The sequence below is a fragment of the Glandiceps talaboti genome, chromosome 10 (assembly GCF_964340395.1).
Source record: "Glandiceps talaboti chromosome 10, keGlaTala1.1, whole genome shotgun sequence".
Classification (NCBI taxonomy): domain Eukaryota; kingdom Metazoa; phylum Hemichordata; class Enteropneusta; family Spengelidae; genus Glandiceps; species Glandiceps talaboti.
Genome location: NC_135558.1, coordinates 8,457,501 through 8,480,142, shown reverse-complemented (window position 1 = coordinate 8,480,142; position 22,642 = coordinate 8,457,501). Strand labels below are relative to the sequence as shown.

The 22,642-nt window shown below is 37.8% G+C and overlaps 3 protein-coding genes across 3 annotated transcripts in view; all 3 read right to left on the bottom strand.

Annotated features, from left to right (window-relative positions):
• Window positions 1-629: 629 nt before the first annotated feature.
• On the bottom strand, window positions 630-7,679 carry LOC144440803 (carboxylesterase 1C-like). The gene is made up of 8 exons (XM_078130194.1): window positions 7,271-7,679; window positions 5,505-5,664; window positions 4,386-4,463; window positions 3,897-4,015; window positions 3,447-3,620; window positions 2,084-2,715; window positions 1,382-1,569; window positions 630-993 (listed from the first exon to the last, which is right to left on the bottom strand). The coding sequence occupies exons 1-8, from the start codon at window positions 7,640-7,642 to the stop codon at window positions 926-928; spliced, it is 1,791 nt and encodes a 596-aa protein (XP_077986320.1). The 5' UTR covers window positions 7,643-7,679; the 3' UTR covers window positions 630-925.
• A 311-nt stretch (window positions 7,680-7,990) lies between these two features.
• LOC144440805 (acetylcholinesterase-like) lies at window positions 7,991-16,273 on the bottom strand. The gene is made up of 8 exons (XM_078130196.1): window positions 15,896-16,273; window positions 14,093-14,252; window positions 13,273-13,350; window positions 12,611-12,729; window positions 12,103-12,276; window positions 10,710-11,344; window positions 9,921-10,108; window positions 7,991-9,515 (listed from the first exon to the last, which is right to left on the bottom strand). Exons 1-8 carry the CDS (start codon window positions 16,265-16,267, stop codon window positions 9,448-9,450), a joined length of 1,794 nt encoding a protein of 597 aa, XP_077986322.1. The 5' UTR covers window positions 16,268-16,273; the 3' UTR covers window positions 7,991-9,447.
• A 3,170-nt stretch (window positions 16,274-19,443) lies between these two features.
• The window catches only part of LOC144441356 (fatty acyl-CoA hydrolase precursor, medium chain-like), an 8,331-nt gene continuing 5,132 nt past the window's right edge, over window positions 19,444-22,642 (bottom strand). The window contains exons 5-8 of the mRNA XM_078130912.1: window positions 21,988-22,161; window positions 20,634-21,265; window positions 19,894-20,081; window positions 19,444-19,514 (exon numbers count right to left, since the gene is read on the bottom strand). Coding sequence (XP_077987038.1) covers window positions 19,444-19,514; window positions 19,894-20,081; window positions 20,634-21,265; window positions 21,988-22,161 — 1,065 coding nt within the window. The remainder of the gene's footprint in view (window positions 19,515-19,893; window positions 20,082-20,633; window positions 21,266-21,987; window positions 22,162-22,642) is intronic.

The window sequence follows — 22,642 nt, the reverse complement described above, 5'->3', positions numbered from 1 at the left end:
TACAGCGCCACCAGTGACTGTGTTTTATACAGCCCACTGTTATGATGGCAAACAATTATTTTATACATAACCACAGGGTGAAGCGATCATTTGATTTGATTCTGTTTCGCATACTGGTTTCAGAGGTATAGTGTGGATAATCATGTTTATTTGGTATGATGATCTCTCAGAGAATAAGATGATATGTAAACTGCGAGTGAAACTCATACCTTGGTAATGATAATGTGTGAAGTGTTGTCATATATATGATAGACCCTCCACCAAGTGATGGGTCTATGTCTATAGAGGAAACTGAATGGAAGATCTCAGAAAGGACACAACTTGTCAATAACGAGGAAGTCAAGAATAGTAAAGGTATGAAAACCAGTATCAAATCATACACCCTACACAATTTGTGTTTCGTGTAGGGTCTATATGGTCAAATAAAATAAAAACCAGACAGACAGACAGACAGACAGACAGACAGACAGACGGACGGACAAACGGACACACTGACAGACAGACAGACAGACAGACAGACAGACAGACAGACAGACAGACAGACAGACAGACAGACAGACAGACAGACAGACAGACAGGCAGGCAGGCAGTGGGTATAACGTTATGGTAAAACATGGAGCCTGGAAATTCATGTGTTCTTTATTACAAAGCATGTTTTAATATGTGTTGAAAAGTACATGGTATAGTAAAAAATGAAGTCTTCCAAAGGTTCAGTATGGTAGCAATGGAAAGGCAAGACATCTACAAACAATACTATAAAACATGTGTTAATGACTACTGTCAATAATAAAAAACAAACAAAAAAACAAACAAAAAACATGATTTTATCTTCATGCCATGTCAGCGGGAACCATCTGATGGTTTGACGGGTTCGGTTATACTTCCATGTGTTTCACGTCACACTTCGAGTAGACTTTTCATATCCTTATGGTTCATTCGCCTCCTCAGAGTATTTATTCTCAGAATCCTCACCACAACTGTTCTTTTTTGCATCTATAGAATTAAAAGATAAAGTAAAAGTAGTGGAGAGTTGGTGACAAAAAGGATTAAGTTTGGCGTGTGTCCCTAACTTTGTCTAGTGTTCTCCCTCTAATTAACTTGCTAGTCGGTTCGGTATAAAAACCTCTGATTTAAATTTGCTAACGGTTTCACTTAGCATCGGTCCAACCGTATTCAGTGGTATTGAGAAACTGCGAGGGCAGGTTGTAATTATGATCGTATCAATAAGAAAATGTTTCCCTCTTGTCAGTGGCTGCTGCTGCCTGAAGCAACTGATTCACATGACTTCGGAGCACTACTAGCGTCAACTATCGGAGTGAGTAGATTTAAAATATTTTCACACCGACGTTTCATTACAGTAACATATACAAAAGATGGTTACCTAAAGCTGCCACGACTCCTGGAACATACTTATTCCAGAAAGCACATTCTCTGGCCTTCAAAGCTCTCTTTGTCTGCATACTTGTTGATATATCTTTGTAGTACATTTCTGGTACAGTGAATGCAGGCCATTCCACTGATTTCTCATCAGGTGTTAATTCGGCATCTTCTGATGATAAATTCGGGTTGCTGAAAATGTATGTTCAAGCATGTCAGGAGCTATCATAGTCGTCATGTTTATGACAAGGAAAGCTTGTGTTCTGAAAATAATTTTCTTCAATTCTACATCGTGCAAAAAAGATTAAAAATCTGCAAACCTGACTTGAAAAATACCTTCTGTGTAATATTAATAGGGTGAGGTATTCTGGGAAACAAACACACATAGGAAACCTAAATGTCTTTAATATATCCTTGCCTAAACAATATTTTTCAAAACATTTGGATTTCATAACTTCGAATCGATATTTTTTATTTGTGGACAGTACATGTAATGGCAAACCAAAAGGTTCCTACCCATGAAGCAGAGCCAAATGAAGAAATATAGTTTTCGCTAGCGCTACCTAGAAGATATCTCTATCACTGAGTATCGGTTAGGCATTGCCTCTGATCTGAGTCAGTGCAGAGTAAACGTTATCAGAACAGACTACAGTACAAGAATCACGAACTAGAAATGCAGTATCATACAAATTTATGATCGGCTTACCCAGTTTTAGCAAAGTTTGTCCAGTATTTCATCACTTGGAAAGAGACATCTATATCTACTTGTGGCATGACCCAATCTCCCCTCTCTCTAAAATGGGATCCAAACACGAACATGATATCTTCTCCGTGTGTAGCCTTGGCCCATTTCACTTTCCAGACAGAGTTTGTTGGAATATGTGACATTGAATAGTAATATGTCGACAACTCTGCCTCAGCAAGTGAACGAGCAAAGAGATCGGATGGACAAGTCATCATTTCATCAGAGAATATCTGCACAAATGGCTCAAAGTAGTCAGTATTTGGATCGTCTACATGATCCCAGTCGAGGTAGATGATTTTTGCCGCTTCTAATAATTGCGGATCCTTATTTAACGATGAATACATTGCCGCAAAAGATAGACCTTCCTCAAACGTACTTCTGTTGAGAGACATCGAAGTTTTTTCCAAAGCGTTAGGGTCAATCACCATTACTGATAACGAACCCTCGTGTGTCATCTGACCTAACATAGCATCGACCTTATTAATGCGTTTCTCCCGTGCTAGTTTGATCGGCGAGTCTGGTAGGAAATTTCCATCAACAAATGGCGGGAATGGCATAACAGATGCTGACCCAGTCACATTTGCTAACATACCCTGTAAAGAAAACAACCAAAACACATGAAGAAGTTTATCAATTTACTACATATATAGGTCGATAGGCGGGTAAGTGAATACTTACACCAGCCGTATAAGATTGCTCTTACACCAACAATGTATAGGATGATCTCACATAGCATATTCTTATTATATTTGGCCTATCCATATGTACCAATTGCAAGGAGGTGTAACTGTGTTCATTTAGCTAATATGACATATATAGCTGAATAGATAACTCAAATTTGAAGTAACAGGGACGGTTTTTTCTTCAGACGGAACTTCGAAATTTATGTAGACAGGAACGCAGACAACAATTACATACTTCACAATATTTGTTTTCGTTCTACCAATTGCAGGGAAATAGGAGTGACTTAGGGGGGGGGGCTTGTCACTATGTATCGCCGGAGGAATAGTGACAAGGTCGCTAGTAGTTTCCAGGCGAATGATTTTATTATATCTTCTCAAGCAAAATTCATTTTAAAAAATCGATAATTGGTATATTAGTATATCCCACGTTACATGTGATTCCGCAAAAAATTATTAACGTGCTTCATGTCTATTTAACAAGAGTGACTTTCAGGAGGATTTCCTCCATTGTCACTAATATAATATTAAAAGTCGTTCCAGGTTTCAGGATATGCACAGGAATTTACCATGCTTACAGGCAAACCAAACATATTCAATCGGGATTTTTGAGACTGTGTCATGCCTCCATCCACTATCCTTACCGTGTTTGGGTCTTGTGGATCTAGAAAGTCTTCCATTGGCGTACTTCTCAGACACTCTAAAAGTTCCTCAGACGTTTCTTTGTCACAGTTTACTAATTTACCTAAACCGTGGGCTATTTTGTTGACTTTCTCGTTACCAATCATGAATCCCACTTCCAACAAAGCCGTACCACTCTGCAACCAAAGAAAGTATTTACTAAATAACAGGACAGTATGTGCCACGCACGTCCCACAACACGACATTGGGACCGGTGTCATGTTTCTTGAAACACAGTACAAACACAGCTTATCGTGAATAGGAGTCAGAGAGAGAGAGAGAGAGAGAGAGAGAGAGAGAGAGAGAGAGAGAGAGAGAGAGAGAGAGAGAGAGAGAGAGAGAGAGAGAGAGAGAGAGAGAGAGAGAGAGAGAGAATGAATTTATATAATTGAATGAATAACATGCCACTTTACCTGCATTATACCACGGTGAAATAATCCTTCACTCAATGGCGATAGCATAAGAAAACTAACGCTCATGCCCCCTGCACTTTCCCCAAATATGGTCACTTTCTTTGGATCTCCTCCAAACACTGAAATGTTTGAATAATTCATCATTCATGCATGTTCTTGCCAGTTACGCAGAGTTATTTCTGGAATATTTTGTACTTAATGTATCATAATCTCAAACACCCTAAGCTATAGCAGTCCATGATCAAATAAAAATGTCACCGTTATGAAATTCCCATGAATTGAATATTAGATTTTCAGACAAGTCCGGGAAGTCAGTAAGTACCTAACGACATTCGTTTAATGACACGACCTGTAAACGTTCAAACTTGAAATCTTCTTTCATAGCAATCTCAATATAACTTCAGGACATGCAGGGTCCTATGTACAACCAGTTCGTTTTTAAAGATACTGTTCCCCTGAGTGAGTGAGTGAGTGAGTGAGTGAACGTACCTGCAATGTTGTTTTGGACCCATTTCAAAGCTTCTATTTGATCCAACATCCCAAAATTACCAGGTATGACAGAATCACCTGAAATATTAAGATTTAACATCATTAGTGACACTGAAACAATATTATACTAGATGTAAACTGATTGCTTTTTACAAAAAACCCGCAACTTTTGATAATTGCTTCTTCACGTTTTGCCTAGATGAATGAGAGACAGACAGACAGACAGACAGACAGACAGACAGACAGACAGACAGACAGACACACAGACAGTCAGTCAGTCAGTCAGTCAGTCAGACAGACAGACAGACAGACAGACAGTCAGTCAGTCAGTCAGTCAGTCAGTCAGTCAGACAGACAGACAGACAGACAGACAGAGGCATACATACATACATACATACATACATACATATATACATACCTACATACATACATACATAGACAGAGAGAGGGAGGACAGACAGACAGACGTTCATCTAAATTATTTAAGATTCAAATTACTCATTTAATGCTTCCATAACATATACTTCAAACCACTAAAAGTGGTCTGAGAATTAGTCTTGCTGCTAGACCGCTGATGTTCTTCCGCAATACGATGACCGAACTTCGGTATTGAGGATGGAACATCTGCCAATCAGAGAGCCGCATTGGAGACAAGCACAAACAGAGGACAATAGCTAATTTTTTTTCATGTATATTCAGCTTAAGGAGGGGCTTGTAAAAATAACCACCAAAGCCTTAACTGAAATGTGTGCATGACAACGTCAACACACTCATCAAACTCACAATTACCATTAATTGATGAGCAATTTGTTATTATCACGTGATATTGGACATTAGTATTCTAGAACATTAGCATTATAGAGGTCATGGGTTATTGAATATATTAACATATCTATATGCATACATGGTCCAACCTATGGCCATATGTCATCTCAATGGAATGTGAAGTCTGAAAATGACATTGACTAGATGTTCTGGCAAGCCCTCGCTGCGAACTTCGTTTGCTTAACGTATCGGATGAAAGTCCGAACGTCTAGCAGCAAGACTATCTGAGCATATACATGTAAAAACGCTTAGATCTATTTTAGTTATGTAATGAGACTTATTGGTAGTAACCACCTGTTGACAGGAATCCAAGTACACCTAATCTGTAGTTAATGGTTACTACGATGACGTCATTGAGAGCAACCAATGGAATACCATCGTAGTAGGTATCAGCTCCAGAGCCCATAGAGAATCCACCACCATGAATCCATACCATAACGGCTGCATTATCAGGCTGGAATATCAAGGAACAAAAAAAACAGGAGTCAAAAACCATCCTGAAATGAATGACATCGTTATATATTGTCGTACATTATACGCATGCCCCTGGTATGGTGCACTCCCTCATCGGTTATATAAGACACACCGTCTATACACATAACTCATCAATTCAAAATATTTATAGATCCAAATATCTACTTGTGATATGTGTGTTGTTATCCTGTTTTATACGGTCTTACCATTGTTACTGTTATTTACTTGGAAGATAACTTATAAAGTGATTTACTGATTTCCTACCGATGTCATGCATACCTTACTAACGGGGAGTGGGAAAAAGATATGTCGGAGTCCCGAAGGTTATATTTCCAAAGCCAGCATACTATCAACCCTGCACACTACTTATTATAGGCAGTCGTAAATTGGTGAGCCTGAAACTCCTAACAGACCCTGGTAAAATACTGTGATGGATACAGATAGCCTTACATATTGTTACATGTGCACATGATTTCATGTTACCTAATTATGCGTAAATATGTATAGCTGGTAATATCATGGTCAAAGTTTAAGTATAAAGGTACATGTACACATTAAAAATTCCCACCGTTTTTTGTACATTCTAAATTTTCTCACGTTATTAGGTATTTACCAATACTCAAAAAATATCGTCACCGCTTTTTGCACGTGTTTCGTTTTTTATGTGCAAATACCAGTGCCAGTAGTTTTTTATATATATATATATATATATATATATATATATATATATATATATATATATATATATATATATATATATATATATATATATATATATATATATATATATATATATATAATATGTTTATGTATATTCGGGTATTAGGTCAATCTGATTAAAATCCGATGTAGATGTCGGCTAATCGTTCATTGCTATTTTACCTTCGTTATTTTGCCCTTCTTGGTACATGTTTACATTTTTTAGCCTGGAGGCGATCTGGCTAAAAAAAAACGAAGGTAAAATAGCAATGAACGATTAGCCGACATCTCCATCGGATTTTAATCATATTGGGTATTAGGTATACCTGAAAACCCGATTTGTTTTATAACAATAGCGTTACTTATTAACTGATTGATTACTTAACGGCTCAGAGATAATCATATGATTTTGCAGAAGACATTAGTCACATTGGGCATGTATACACTTCACACAGATCATAGTGGAGGGTATATGCAACTGTAGATACATGATATGGTTGGTGAAGGTCTATGGTTGTAATAAGACCACAAAGTGCACTGGCATTGTTTGCTAGTGATGAGTCATTATTCCCTGTTTGTTTGACAATCAAGTCGTACGTTGACCTCAAATATTTGTTAGTTGAGTACTACAGACTGCATTGTACTATCCCTGACAAAGACAGTAAATGCGCAAGGTTGGTTCATAAAGGTTATTGCAGGAAGGATTAAAAAAAATAGATTCCTCGGTTATATACATATTATCTGTATATATTACACACGCATTTATGTACATACTGGCAGGCTTTTCCTTCCGTCCTCCAATCACAGACACTGTGTGACTGTACAAACAAAGGTAACCGTTATATATTAAGTACATGTATGTCAAGACCTAATTTTCAAATACATACCACAGGGATAGGAACATAGACATTGAGATGAAGACAGTCTTCGTCAATCGTCTCATTCAAAGGTATAAATGGTACTTCTTTCTGTGGACATGCTGGTCGTTGAAATGTAGCGTTGTAATCTCCTTCCCATGATGTTTTCGGTACGGTTGGGTGGAATCTCAATTCTCCAACTGGAGGTTCGGCGTACGGTATGCCCTTGAAGACATGCACGGGTCTCTTGATGTCGGTGTCTGCATGACTAAACTGTACTACCTTACCAAAAATTGTACCAGCCTTAGTTTCAATTCGTGGATTTTCAGCGCCTGCATTGGCATTAACCAACGAGGCGTAAAAAAGTACGGAGAGCACAACCAACTTTGGTACACCAGACATGTCAGCGTAATACAAATGTTACCTTTGACATCAGTACAGTACACACGAATCTGCAATGACGTCATGATTCAGTGTATATAGATATACACCCCACGTTCCGATTCCACCCCATAGATCACATGCATGCAAATCAACCAATGAGGTAAGACCAGGTAACACACCTCCAATGCTCCGTATAAGGAAAAGTCTAAGACCGTGCCTTATAAGGGCAAATTCTTTAGATTTCCATTCCTACTACAACACCCGGGTATTACACACAGTAATTTTGGAATGAAACAGAACATATGCGATTGTGTTTGAAGGTAACAAATTTTATTGAACACTGAAAAGTACATGTGCAAGATATAGCCTAACTATGCAAATGAGTCATTGCAAGTAAAAAGCATCACTAGCACTGCACTGGGGTCCAGCGTGGGTCGTTTTTGTCCTGTAAATGCGCAAAGCGTTTAGGGCAGCAATATTTGATTATACAATGTTGCAAAGTCTAGTGAAAAGATTATCGATTTTCCGACATGGAGTCGAGTGCACTGACCACGTGGTGAGCGTACGTAAAACACACCACTGACCTTTTGATAACATTATTTTTTGGGTTGAGATTTACGTGATATTTCGAAATTCTAGCTTTATTCGCCACGGAGGTTTGATAAAATTAAAGATTATTTTTTGCGGAAGTAAATGCTAAGTCATTACGTGTAACACTCACAGAATAATGACGTTAGAGGTCCATATTTATGTAGGTTTACATGGTAAAATGTGCCGGTTTATCATGATATGACATGGTTTTTCTGTCTTGTGTGTATTTTTGTCTACATTAGTCAGCGATACTACATAATTCTTCAGAAAGGAAACACAAATTTCAAAATTTAAAACGAACAGATTTTTACAAAATCCCTTCAGTCTCTATTTACGAATTTTCAGACAGATTAGTGCGCATTTGAAAAAAAAATGAACCTGAGCAAAGTTTCGTAGTCATATAATCAACGCGGCCATTATTTTTCTATGGGAAATCTGAACTAGTAATAGTAGTATTCAGATTTCAATATCAAGTTCAGACCCCTACAATTGCTTGGTTCAAAATGTTTATCTTTGTGTTACTAGCAATAAAATTTAAAGATTTTAAGTCGTTTGAATCTGTTCTAAAATCGTATGGTTTTGATTTTTTAAATTTCTATCGCAAAATCGAGAAACCACAATGTTATTGTGCCATACTAGATATGACCTGTGCATGCCATGACCTGTGCTACCGTAATTTCCATGGATCCACGACTCAAAAAATCAGCCCAAAATTTTATGAAAATGTGAATAGAAAAATATCATATGTTTGGATAGATATCAAAAATTGTAATATGGAATGTTTGCTCCTCAAAAACTATTTTCTCAGCTGGCAAAATTAGGAAAGACGATGCCGAACTGACCCAGAGCGATTTTTCACCTTGCGCTCATAAGCTTACAAAAAACACGGACAGAAGTATCTCGGACACAGAGGGCGCGTCCTCGACCGCAGTGCTAGTGCATCATCAATTACATTAGTGTGCATTTTGAAGATATAGCCTAATTACTGAAAATCATTACTTTTGTAAATGAGTCATTAAAACTAAAAGCTGTACATCATCAAATTTTATATGGTACATGGACTTTTGTTATCACCAATGCATGTACCAAATTATGTTCAGTTTGCATCGTGCCATTGTAAGATATGTAGCATAATTACTTAAATCATGAAATCAGAGTGGATGTGTTGGTTTAAAGTCAGTGAGAACCATCCGGTGGCTTCATGTTACTCAATGAAGTAGACTTTTATGTCTTCATGGTTCATTTGCCTCCTCCGAGTATTTATTCTCAGAAGCCTCACCACACTTGTTCTTTGCTGCATCTGCAGGATTAAAGGTACATAAATGGTAGTGCAGTAAGATTTGGTTTAAAAGGGGGCTGTGTTTGGCGTGTGGCTCCAACCTTTTGTGTACTCTATCAAACATGCCAGCCAGTTAATTATGAAAACCTCAAATTCGCGCGCTATTCCAACTGAGAAAATGTGACGTTGTGTTGTGTTGTGTTGTGTTGTGTTGTGTTGTGTTGTGATTATATGAATAATGAAAAACAATAAGAAAATGCCTCAATTTTTTTTGTTGGCTGCTGCTGCCTGCAGCCACTGGTTCACATAACTTCGGAGCACTACTAGCGTCAATTGTGAGAGTGGCTAGATTTGAAATCCAGCAAGAACCCGAGGCCATTTTCAGACAGATATTTCATTACAGCAAAGCATACAGAAGATGGTTACCTAAAGCTGCCACGACTCCTGGAACATACTTATTCCAGAAAGCACATTCTCTAGCTTTCAAAGCTCTCTTTGTCTGCATACTTGTTGATATATCTTTGTAGTACATTTCTGGTACAGTGAATGCAGGCCATTCCACTGATTTCTCTTCAGGTGTTAATTCGGCATCTTCTGATGATAAATTCGGGTTGCTGAAAATGTATGTTCAAGCATGTCAGTAGCTATCACAGTCGTCATATTTGTGATAAGGACAGCTTTTGTTAATTGTTTAATAATATTTTCATACGGCAAATAATCAATAAAATATTAAACCTTCACATTTATACCAGAATCTAAACCACTGTTTTGTTCAATGTGATCCAGAAAATCAATTTATTCAATTCTACATCGTGCAAAATAGATTAAAAATCGGCAAACCTGACCCAGAAAATATCTTCTGTGTAATAGGGTGAGGAATTCTGGGAAACAAGCACACATAGGAAACCTAAATGTCTTTAATATATTCTTGCCAAAACAATATTTTTCAAGACATTTTGAGTTCATAAATTTGATATTTTTTATTTGTGGACAGTACATGTAATGGCAAACCAAAAGGTTCCTACCCATGAAGCAGAGCCAAATGAAGAAATATAGTTTTCGCTAGCGCTACCTAGAAGCTATCTCTATCACTGAGTATCGGTTAAGCATTATCACTGATCTGAGTCAGTGCAGAGTAAACGTTATCAGAACAGACTACAGTACAAGAATCACGAACTAGAAATACAGTATCATACAAATTTATAATCGGCTTACCCAGTTTTAGCAAAGTTTGTCCAGTATTTCATCACTTGGAAAGAAACATCTATATCTACTTGTGGCATGACCCAATCTCCCTTCTCTCTAAAATGGGATCCAAAAACGAAGGCTAAATCTTCTCCGTGTGCAGCCTTGGCCCATTTCACTTTCCAGATAGAGTTTACCGGAATATGTGACATTGAATAGTGATATGTCGACAACTCTGCCTCAGCAAGTGAACGAGCAAATAGATCGGTTGGACAAGTCATCATTTCATCAGAGAATATCTGCACAAATGGATCAAAGTAGTCAGTATTTGGATCGTCTACATGATCCCAGTCGAGGTAGACGATTTTTGCCGCTTCTAATAACTGCGGATCCTTATTTAACAATGAAAACACTGCCGCAGTAGATAGACCTTCTTCAAACGTACTTCTGTTGAGAGACATCGAAGTCTTTTCCAAAGCGTTAGGGTCAATAACCATTGTTGCTAACGACCCCTCGTGTGTCATCTGACCTAACATAGCATCGACCTTATTAATGCGTTTCTCCCGTGCTAGTTTGATCGGTGAGTCTGGTAGGAAATTTCCATCAACAAATGGCGTGAATGGTATAGCATATGCTGATGACCCAGTCACATTTGCTAACATACCCTGTAAAGAAAACAACCAAACACATGAAGAAGTGTATACATTTAGTAGCTACAGAGGTCGATAGGCTCGTTAGTGAATATGAGATTACTCTTACATCTATAGCTATGATGTACAGGATGATTTCATTTATCATGCATATCGTCACTAGTATTTCTATGACCCCCATCTATATGTACTAAGTAGGTGTGACTGTGTTGATTGAGCTAATATGACATGTTTAGCTCAAATTTGAAGTTGCACGAATTCCCACAAGGCTTGTTTTTTTCAGATGCAACTCGGAAATTTGTGGAACGATAACAATATAGACGACAATTATTCCCCAATATTTTTTTCGTTCTGCCAATTGTAATCAAATACGAATGACTTAGGAGGCCTTGTCACTACGAATCGCTGGAGGGATAGTAGTGACAAGGTCACTGGTATTTTCCAGCTGAATGAAAAAAAAAACAGTGGGAAAATGATGTAATTACATGTACAGCTTCTCAAGCAAAATTAATGAAAAATCGATAATTGTATATTAGTAAATGTTCTCGATTTCCCAAATTTCATGTGATTCCGAATGTGTTGACGTGCTTCATATCTTAATAGGAGTGACTTTCAAGAAACTTTCCTCCATTGTCACAATATTAAAAGTAGTTCCAGGTTTCAGGACATGCACAAGAATTTAGCATGCTTACAAGCAAACCAAACATATTCAATCGTACTTTAATAGTGTTGGATTTTTGAGACTGTGTCATGCCTCCATCCACTATCCTTACCGTGTTTGGGTCTTGTGGATCTAGAAAGTCTTCCATTGGCGTACTTCTCAGACACTCTAAAAGTTCCTCAGACGTTTCTTTTTCACAGTTTACTAATTTACCTAAACCGTGGGCTATTTTGTTGGCTTTTTCGTTACCAATCGTGACTGTCAATTCCATCATAGCCGTACCACTCTGAAACCAAAGAAAGTATTTGCTGAATAATAGCAATAATAATGCAATGGGACCGGTGTCATGCTCTTTTTGGAACACATACAGTACAAACATATGTTATCATGAATGAATGAGAGAGAGAGAGAGAGAGAGAGAGAGAGAGAGAGAGAGAGAGAGAGAGAGAGAGAGAGAGAGAGACAGACAGACAGACAGACAGACAGACAGACAGACAGACAGACAGAGAGCGAGCGATATATATATATATATATATATATATATATATAGAGAGAGAGAGAGAGAGAGAGAGAGAGAGAGAGAGAGAGAGAGAGAGAGAATGAATAACATGCCACTTTACCTGCATTATACCACGTTGAAATAATCCTTCACTTAATGGCGATAGCATAAGATAACTAACGCTTATGCCCCCTGCACTCTCCCCGAATATGGTCACTTTCTTTGGATCTCCTCCAAACACTGAAATATTTGAAGAATTAATCATTCATGCATTCTCTTGACAGTTATAGTTATTTCTGGAATAATTTGTACTTAATGTATCCAAATCGCAAACACCCTAAGCTATAGCAGTTCATGATCAAATAAAAATGTCACCGTATTAAACACCTATGAATTGAATATTAGATTTCCCAGCACGTCAGTAAGTGAGTGAGTGAGTGAGTGAGTGAGTGAGTGAGTGAGTGAGTGAGTGAGTGAGTGAGTGAGTGAGTGAGTGAGTGGGTGGGTGGGTGGGTGGGTGAGTGAGAAAGTGAGTGAGTGAGTGAGAAAGTGAGTGAGTGAGTGAGTGAGTGAGTGAGTGAGTGAGTGCGAGATTGAGTGAGTGTGTGAGTCAGTCAGTCAGTCAGTCAGTCTGTCTGTCAGCCAGCCAGCCAGTCAGTCAGTCAGTCAGTCAATCAATCAATCACTGACTGACTGAGTGAGTGAGTGAGTGAGTGAGTGAGTGACTGAGTGACTGACTGACTGACTGACTGACTGACTGACTGACTGAGTGAGTGGACATACCTGCAATGTTGTTCTGGACCCATTTCAAAGCTTCTATTTGATCCAACATCCCATAATTACCAGGTATGACAGAATCACCTGAAATATTAAGATTTCCCAGCTAATATATGTATTTAATACATTGTGACACTGTGAACCAACATTTTACTAGATGTACACTGAATGCTTTGTACAAAAACACGCAACTTTTGATAATTGCTCCTCACGAATTGTCTACATATATTAACTATGACTGGATGGATGGATGACAATAACGCCCACTCTTTGATAGAAACTGAAACCTATCTATAGAGTATTAGTTCAGGCTCAGACCACCTAAAGAATGTAATAGTGGTCTGGGGTTTAGGGAGCATCAAATAAAAGTCACAGAATGTATTAATACATAATTAGGTAGCATTACATGGTAGTCACATAACATATATCGTGATACCATCCTGTTAAGTAACATTCTTAGCTACCATATATAATATACCGCTTAAGTTGTAATCAATGGCTAATGGTCAAGAAAGGTACACTTTTTAGTAATAAGCAATTTGTTGTATTCATATAGAGAGTGAGGGAGAGAGAGAGACGTAGGCAGGCAGACAGACAGACAGACAGACAGACAGACAGACAGACAGACAGACAGACAGACAGACAGACAGACAGACAGAGACAAAGAGAAGCACAGACTGACGCACATCTAAATTATTTAAGATTTAAATTACTCATGACATATACCTCAAACCACTGCAAGTGGTCTGGGCATATACTGAACGCTTAGATCTAATCTCAGACCACTAAATTTAGTTATGTAATGAGACTTATTAGTAATAACCACCTGTTGACAGGAATCCAAGTGCACCTAATCTATAGTTAATGGTTACTAAGATGACGTCATTGAGAGCAACCAATGGAATGCCATCGTAGTAGGTATCAGCTCCAGAGCCCATATAAAATCCACCACCATGAATCCATACCATTACGGCTGCATTATCAGGCTGGAATATCAAGGAACAAAAATCAGTAGTCAACAAACCATCCTGAAATGAATGACATTGTTATATACTGTCGTACATTATACATGTACATGCCCCTGGTATGGTGCTCTCCCCCAACGGTTATATAAGACACATCGTCTATACACATAACTCATCATTTCTAGACCCAAAAGAATATTTACTTGTGACTTGTGTGTTATCCTGTTTTTATACGGTCTTACCATTGTTACTATGTTATTTACTTGGACGATAACTTATAAAGTGATTTACTCATATCATACCGAGCTAACCAGTCGGATCGCTAGCGTCTGGAAATGGCCGGCAAGATCACTATAAAAGATGATGCCTTGGGTATAAAAAAAACAAAAAACATATCTAGTATACCCCATGAGTATCTGTTTATTTGCTGGTTTATTTAATTATTTTATTTGTCCCTATACTTGTCGTTTCGTTTGCTTGTTCATTTGTTATTTATTTGATAGTTTATTTATTTTATTTGTTTGTTTGTTTTGTTTTGTTTGTCACACGATTCCTGGGTCCCTGTGCTGTACTGACTGCAGGCTAACTATCTGACTGAACGGGGAGTGGGGGAAAGATATGTCGGAGTCCCGAAGGTTATATTTCCGAAGAAACTCCTAACAATGGATACAGATAGTCTTACAAATCGCGTTATTAGGTATTTACGAATACTCAAAAAATATCGTCGCTTTTTGCACATGTTTCGTTTTTTTATGTGCAAATACCAGTGGCAGTAGTTTTTTTTAATATACATGAAATATATTTATGTATATTCGGAGGACTGCTAATCCTGTACATGCCAAACACTATTCAACATTAAAGCTAAAGGGTATAAAAACAGCTAAAGGGTATAAATTCGGTTATTAGGGATACCTGATAACCCAATTTGTTTATAACAACAGTGTTACTTATTAACTGATTGCTTACTTAACGGCTCAGACATACTGATCTGAGTTTGCAGAAGACGTGAGTCACATTGGGCATGTATACACTTGCACAGATCATAGTCGAGGGTATATGCAACTGTAGATACATGATATGATTGGTGGAGGGTCTATGGTTGTAATAAGACCACAAAGTGCACTGGCTGGCATTGTCAGCTGGTGATGAGTCATTCCCTGTTTGTTTGACAAGTCGCACGTTGACCTCAAATATTTGTTAGTTGAGTACTACAGACTGCATTGTACCACAGGTACTCGAATCAATGTGTATGATTTTTAAAAAAATTGTATGTCAATTTACACACATTTTTTTTTAATCATACACACTGATTCGAGTGCCTGTGCATTGTACTATGACAAAGACAGTAAATATGCAAGGTTGATTCATAAAGGTATTGCAGGAAGGATAAAAATGGATTCCTCGGTTATATATATATACACACACACACACACACACACACACACACACACACACACACACACACACACACACACACATATATATATATATATTTATATGTTTTTTTTAATTGTTTTTTATCAGTATATATTACAAATACTCGCATTTATGTACACACTGGCAGGCTTTACCTTCTGTCCTCCAATCACAGACACTGTGTGACTGTAAAAAACAAAGGTAACCGTTAAGTAAGTATGTCTATGACCTAATTTTCAAATACGTACCACAGGGATAGGAACATAGACATTGAGATGAAGACAGTCTTCGTCAATCGTCTCATTCAAAGGTAACAGTGGCAACTCTCTCTGTGGGCATGCTGGTCGTTGAAATGTTGCGTTGTAATCTCCTTCCCATGATGTTTTCGGTACGGTTGGTCGGAATCTCAATTCTCCAACTGGAGGTTCGGCGTACGGTATGCCCTTGAAGACATGCACGGGTCGCTTGATGTCGGTGTCTGCATGACTAAACTGTACTACTGTACCAAAAATTGTACCAGCCTTAGTTTCAATTCGTGGATTTTCAGCGCCTGCATTGGCATTAACCAACGAGGCGTAAAAAAGCACGGAGAGCACAACCAACTTTGGTACACCAGACATGTTCACTCCTATGTTACCTTTGACCTCAGTACACTAATAGCACATGTACATGTATGCCGTCGGCTGTAATGACAACATACATGTAAGCATTACTTAAACATACAAAGATGTTGTTGTCCTGTTTGAGAAAGATCTGTATTGTTAATGTGTGTGGTTCAATCGGGGAGGGGGGTCGCCATGGTTTCATGTAAGTCTACTCTAGGAATAACCCAAAAGTGAAATTGAAATACACGACTGAATAATATATCCATCAAATTACAAAATCAATGGGCTCTACTACTGTAGGATTTTAACCAAGGACTTCAGAATATTACTTCGGTATATCACACCTTTTGTAGAATACTAAATGACAGTATTCCACAATTTGGAAAACCAATACGTGGACACAAAATGAACAACGCAGAACCAATGGGGGTAATAGTTATTCCCATTTTAGGCAAAGTCCAATAAACCGACACAACAATACATACATACATACATACATACATACATACATACATACATACATACATACATACATACATATGCATATATGCATGCATGCATCTGTAGCTGTATCATACATATACGCATGTATCCATGCATGCATCTGTATCTGTATCTGTATCTGTATAATACTGCAGAGTAACTCAAATATTGAGCAGTAATCCTACAGGTACGCAGTCTCTAGTCATAATGAGTTGGTATTTCTGATAAACCAGATATGGATTGATCTAAATTTGTGCAAGTTACAATGCTATCAGGTAAGTGATTCCAGTCAATAATAGTTCGTGGGATGAAGGAATGTTTGAAAGTGCCTGTTTTACATGTTTGTATAAGTAAAGTTTTTGAATGTGGTTTCCTGGGTTTACGAGGGTTGAATTTAACATGGGTTTCAGCAAGGATTGCAACTAGGTCATTTGTGATTCTAAACATGACCTGAAGTCGTTGTTCTCTTCTTCGCTCTGATAGTGGTTTCCATTTAAGTTCCTTTAACATGGTGGTGACGCTGCTTTCCCTTCTTTAGTCATTATTGATGAAACGTGCCGCACGTCTTTGCATGCACGCACACACACACACACACACACACACACACACACACACACACACACACACACACACATATATATATACATGTATATATATATATATATATATATATATATATATATAGTTTTACTTCGGTAAAACTATATATATACCGTTTGGTATATATATATATATATATATATATATATATATATATATATATATATATATATATATATATATATATATATATATATATATATATATATATATATAGTTTTGGTAGTACTGGAACTCTTTCTTGGGTGTAACTCGGAGTTTCACGCATATTGCGATCATCAGACACTCTGAGGCCTACTCTCTGGGTGTGCTGTATATATAGAGTGTAGACAATAGAAATACCATCACTATTGTCTGTGTTGGTGGGTAGGTGTTGTATGTGTGGAGGTGTTGGTTGTTATTGTGTGGGTTATTGGGTGCGGACAAGTAAGTGTTGGCGGGTTGTTCCATGTTGGGCTTTGATGTTCCGTTAGCTAACGGGTTTAATAGTTTAGGTGATAGATGCTCTATTGAAGTTGGACAAATAAAACTTATTCTCGTGTCGGCATTTGGATATCAACTCAGTTCTTTTGTTTAGTGTGGAGCTTTTGTCTGCTTTAATAATAGTTAGTTTTTCGGTTAAACACAGGTTGCATCGTTTTGTTTTATTGGTGTATGCTTGGGCTTTCTTGTTGATGGACCAGGATACGGAAAAAGGCTCATTGTTTCTTTTCAGTTTCCAAATGTGTTTTGATAGTTCTGTGCTGTTTTCGTGTTTTTCATGTTTGAATGACTGTTTGTGGTTGGCGTATCTCTGTTTGAAGTTGTTCTCTGTTAGACCGATATATACTTTTGTTTGTTTTCCGTGGACGGTGGCTTGGTATACGATGTTTTCCGTTTGGCATTCGCCGTTCAGAGGGCAGGTGTCTTTCTGTCTGCAATTACAGGGTTTTTGAGTGGGTTTAGTTTCGCTGTTGGAGATGGTGGCGTTATGCGCTTTGATTATGGTAGCCATGTTTGGCATGCAGCTATAACTGACTTTGACATTGTTTCTGTTGAATATTTTGTGTAACTTAGAGTCTGTTGGGAAATGTTTTGTGATTAGGTTGAGGAATCGTTTGCCTACATTGGTGGCTACATTTTTGCTGTATGGTGGGTTAAACCAGATGGTGTTTCTATTTCTGTTTTTCTTGTTTTTCTGCGTCGGGGTGCTGGTGTACGTGATGTTCTCTTTGTGGCCGCTGGTTTTTAGTGCATTTTGGTACAGTGGGGCTGCCTGGTTGAAGATGTGTTCGTCGGATGATATGTCGGAAATTCTACGGCCGATGGCTGACGATATGTTCTTGATGATGCTGGGTGGGTGGTTAGACTGCGTGTGTATGTACATGGGGTTGTCGTTGGGTTTCCTGTAAGGGTAATATTTACCGTTGTTGAGGTTGAGCGTTATGTCTAGAAATATATATATATATATAGTTTTGGTAGTACTGGAACTCTTTCTTGGTTGTTACTCGGAGTTTCACGCATAGTGCGATCATCAGACAATTGTCAGATGATCGCACTATGCGTGAAACTCCGAGTAACAACCAAGAAAGAGTTCCAGTACTACCAAAACTATTACGCTCTGCCACTGCGGTATAGAGCACTGTCTTAGCAGATTGATACTCACCAAGTTATATACACATATATATATATACACATAAGGTTGCTAGGGTACTACAAAGAATAAATGAGAAGCAGCTAGTGAGGTTTCCATCTTTATCACAAAAGCACGACGCTATATAAAAATGTACAATGAAGTCACATGAAGAATATTTTGGTCATAAAATAAAGATTCATAAGACAACGAGATTGTGGTAAATGACACGTGATGTCATAACACAGACTTATCCCATAAAACCATGTAAGAAATGTCCATGGCCATACGCATATGTAGCATCAAGGAACTTCATTAGTTACTGAGGTGCTATTTTCTCCCAAAAATCTAAGCTGCTAGCAGTAATCACTTAATCATCACATTTTTATATCTACAATTATTATCATGAAGTACAGTTGTATTTATTTTCTGAAATTCACTATAATGAATATTGCCCTGCAGGTTTCACGTCGCGCCGAGTATAGCATGTATATCATTATGGTTTATTTGCCTCCTCAGAGTATTTATTTTCAGGATTCTTGGCATCACAACCGCTCTTCGCTTCACCTATAAGATAAAAAGAACAGAAATAATGCAGCAAGATTTGGGTGCAAAGGTATACGGTTTGCCAAATCCGAGTCCCCCAACTCCCTTTCCACTCTAGATATCCATGACTCTCACTAGCCACTTCTTCACACCTCCCCCTTTACACCCTCCCAAAAAAATATAAACCCATTCTTTATGTTGAGATCTGAAGTTAATGCATTTTGTTCATCATTGATTTATATAATATACAAATATTAAGCGTCATATTAAATTAATACATTATACAAAAAGTTATCATTTATTCAACTCTGGCAAAAGAAGCTTCCAGTGTATTTTGTGTTAGTGTTGTTTCTTCAACTCATTATAATGACTCCAAAGAAAATATACAGCAGGTAGTTACCTAAAGCTTCTACAAGCCTTGAAGCATACTTATTCCAGAAAGCACATTCTCTAGCTTTCAAAGCTCTCTTTGTCTGCATACTTGTTGATATATCTTTGTAGTACATTTCTGGTACAGTGAATGCAGGCCATTCCACTGATTTCTCTTCAGATGTTAATTCGGCATCTTCTGATGATAAATTTGGGTTGCTGGAAATATGTACAGATATAACAGAATGTATCACAGATGCAATATTTAGCTAAATAGATGAAAGCATTCTGATCTCGAGTCAATTGTTTCATAATTCTTCACAAGTCTGCTAACCAATTTAATAAATATCATCTGCCCAAAGTCCAAAGTAATAAACTGAAAAATGACAATAAGAAACATTGAATGGCCAAAGGCTTACTTCATCAAAAATCTACTGAAATATTTTTCAAAGCGATACATTGCTTACAAATTTCTATTTGGTGACTTTGTACTTGTTAAGTTTTGGATTTATTATTGTCCATTGCTAAATTGGATAACGCGATATGAAAGTAAGCCATATTCTCTAGCAAAGACAAATTAATATATAATTTTATCACCTATTAATTACTAATTCACATCCACTTGATAAATCTCCATCTCAAGTCAAACCACTACGGATTTATATATTTTATGAGATCTAACATGATCCCAGTCATTGCAGAGGATAGCATTTCGTAAAATACCACAAAACTAAAATCAAGTACAAATATAACGCCTTATACTTCGCTTACCCAGTTTTAGCAAAGTTTGTCCAGTATTTCATCATTTGGAGAGAAACGTCTAGATCTACCTGTGGCATTATCCAATCTCCCTTCTCTCTAAAATGGGATCCAAACACGAAGGCTAAATCTTCTGCGTGTGCAGCTTTGGCCCAATTTACTTTCCAGATAGACTTTGCCGGAATATGTGACATTAAATAGTAGTATGTCGGCAAACCTGCCTCAACAAGAGCACGAGCAAATACATCGATCGGGCAAACCATCATTTCATCAGAAAATAATTGTACAAATGAATCAAAATAGTTAGAATTTGGATCATCTGCATGATCCCAGTCAATGTAGATGAGCTTTGCCGCTTCTATTAATTGTGGGTCATTTTTTAAGGAGGTAAGCATTCCTAGAGCAGACACAGCTTCATCAAATTGACTTCTGTTTAAAAGTATCGAAGTTTTTTCAATAATGGTCGGGTCCACCATAATTAAGTTTAACGACCCTTCTTGCGCCATCATGCCTAACATAACATCGACATTGTTGATACGTTTCTCCTGTGCAAGCTTTATCGGTGTGTCTGGTAGGAAGTGTCCATCGACGAATGGGGTGAATGGTAGAAGGCTAACAATCCCAGTCACATTTGCCAACATACCCTACAGAATAAAAAAGAAAACAAGCTTACTGTTTGAAAGTAATCATACTTACAGAGAGAGAGAGAGAGAGAGAGAGAGAGAGAGAGAGAGAGAGAGAGAGAGAGAGAGAGAGAGAGAGAGAGAGAGAGAGAGAGAGAGAGAGAGAGAGAGAGACGTCTGTGAACGTGTGTTATTTTCCGAATATCACTATTTGCAAACGTTTTACGTGAAAATGTGCTAGGGTAACAAATGTGAGGCTGATTTCATTCATCCTAGGCCTACTAGTTCTACTTGATGTCAGTAAAGCACAACAATCACTTGCACCGTACCAATTCTATATTAAATTATTATCTAACTTCTCTAGAGATGAAACATTACATTAAATTATTAGCCATGAACTGACTCGTTGGACACTGGGGTTGGGAATTCTGGGTATGCAATCAATCAATATGCGAATCAAAAGCTTAATATCCCAAAGAGCCTACATCTATCGTTTTTACCTTCCTGTGGAGAGTCGTATCTATGTCCATTGCAATATCGCATTTGTATATACGGGGTGGTTGATATGAACACTGGTGACGTCAGCATACGTCACTGGGCACCTCTGTTGCATTCTTACCCAGAATTCCCTACCCCAGTGTACAGAATTTACGGCTTATTCGAACAAATCCATTTATCTAAGACCCTAAATCACGCGAAGTTGGACAACCATTTTGGAAGTTTCGCGCTTTCATTATTCTTACCGTGTTTGGATCTTGTGGTGCTAGAATGTCTTCCAATGGCGTACTTTTCAGACATTCTAAAAGTTCCTCTGACGTTTCCTTTTCACAGTTTACTAGTTTACCTAAACCATGAGCAAGTTTGTTGACTTTCGTTTTGTCACTCTCATATGACAAGTCTGCTACAGCTGCACCACTCTGCAGTCCAAGAAAAAAATAGATGAACAACATTATAACAGCTTAACAAGTATGACATCCAACTACAATACAATTCTAACATAACTTATCGCATACAGAGAGAGACATAGACAGAGAGAGACAGAGACAGAGACAGGGACAGACAGACAGACAGACAGACAGACAGACAGACAGACAGACGGACAGACACACACACAGACACACAGCCACATACATACATACATACATACATACATACATACATACATACATACATACACACATGCATACATACATACATACATACATACATACATACATACATACATACATACATACATACATACAGTCATAGTATACATACATACATAAACACACAGATAGATAACGACAGTGAGGGACAGGGGAACCGAGCCAGTGACTGTGAGAGATGAAGAGACAGAGACTAAGAGAACTACGGGTAGAAATACAGATAGATATATAGACAGACAGACAGACAGAC

Excerpts from the sequence above, each read along its gene's own strand:
- LOC144440803 (XM_078130194.1), bottom strand. The coding sequence starts at position 7,642 with ATGTCTGGTGTACCAAAGTTGGTTGTGCTCTCCGTACTTTTTTACGCC. Across the intron at positions 4,464-5,504 it reads ACTTGGATTCCTGTCAACAG|GTGATTCTGTCATACCTGGT; the intron begins GTGGTTACTACC and ends TTAATATTTCAG. Across the intron at positions 994-1,381 it reads AGGAGTCGTGGCAGCTTTAG|ATGCAAAAAAGAACAGTTGT; the intron begins GTAACCATCTTT and ends TTAATTCTATAG.
- LOC144440805 (XM_078130196.1), bottom strand. The coding sequence starts at position 16,267 with ATGTCTGGTGTACCAAAGTTGGTTGTGCTCTCCGTGCTTTTTTACGCC. Across the intron at positions 12,730-13,272 it reads GGTCCAGAACAACATTGCAG|TGTTTGGAGGAGATCCAAAG; the intron begins GTATGTCCACTC and ends CAAATATTTCAG. Across the intron at positions 10,109-10,709 it reads ACAAACTTTGCTAAAACTGG|CAACCCGAATTTATCATCAG; the intron begins GTAAGCCGATTA and ends ATACATTTTCAG.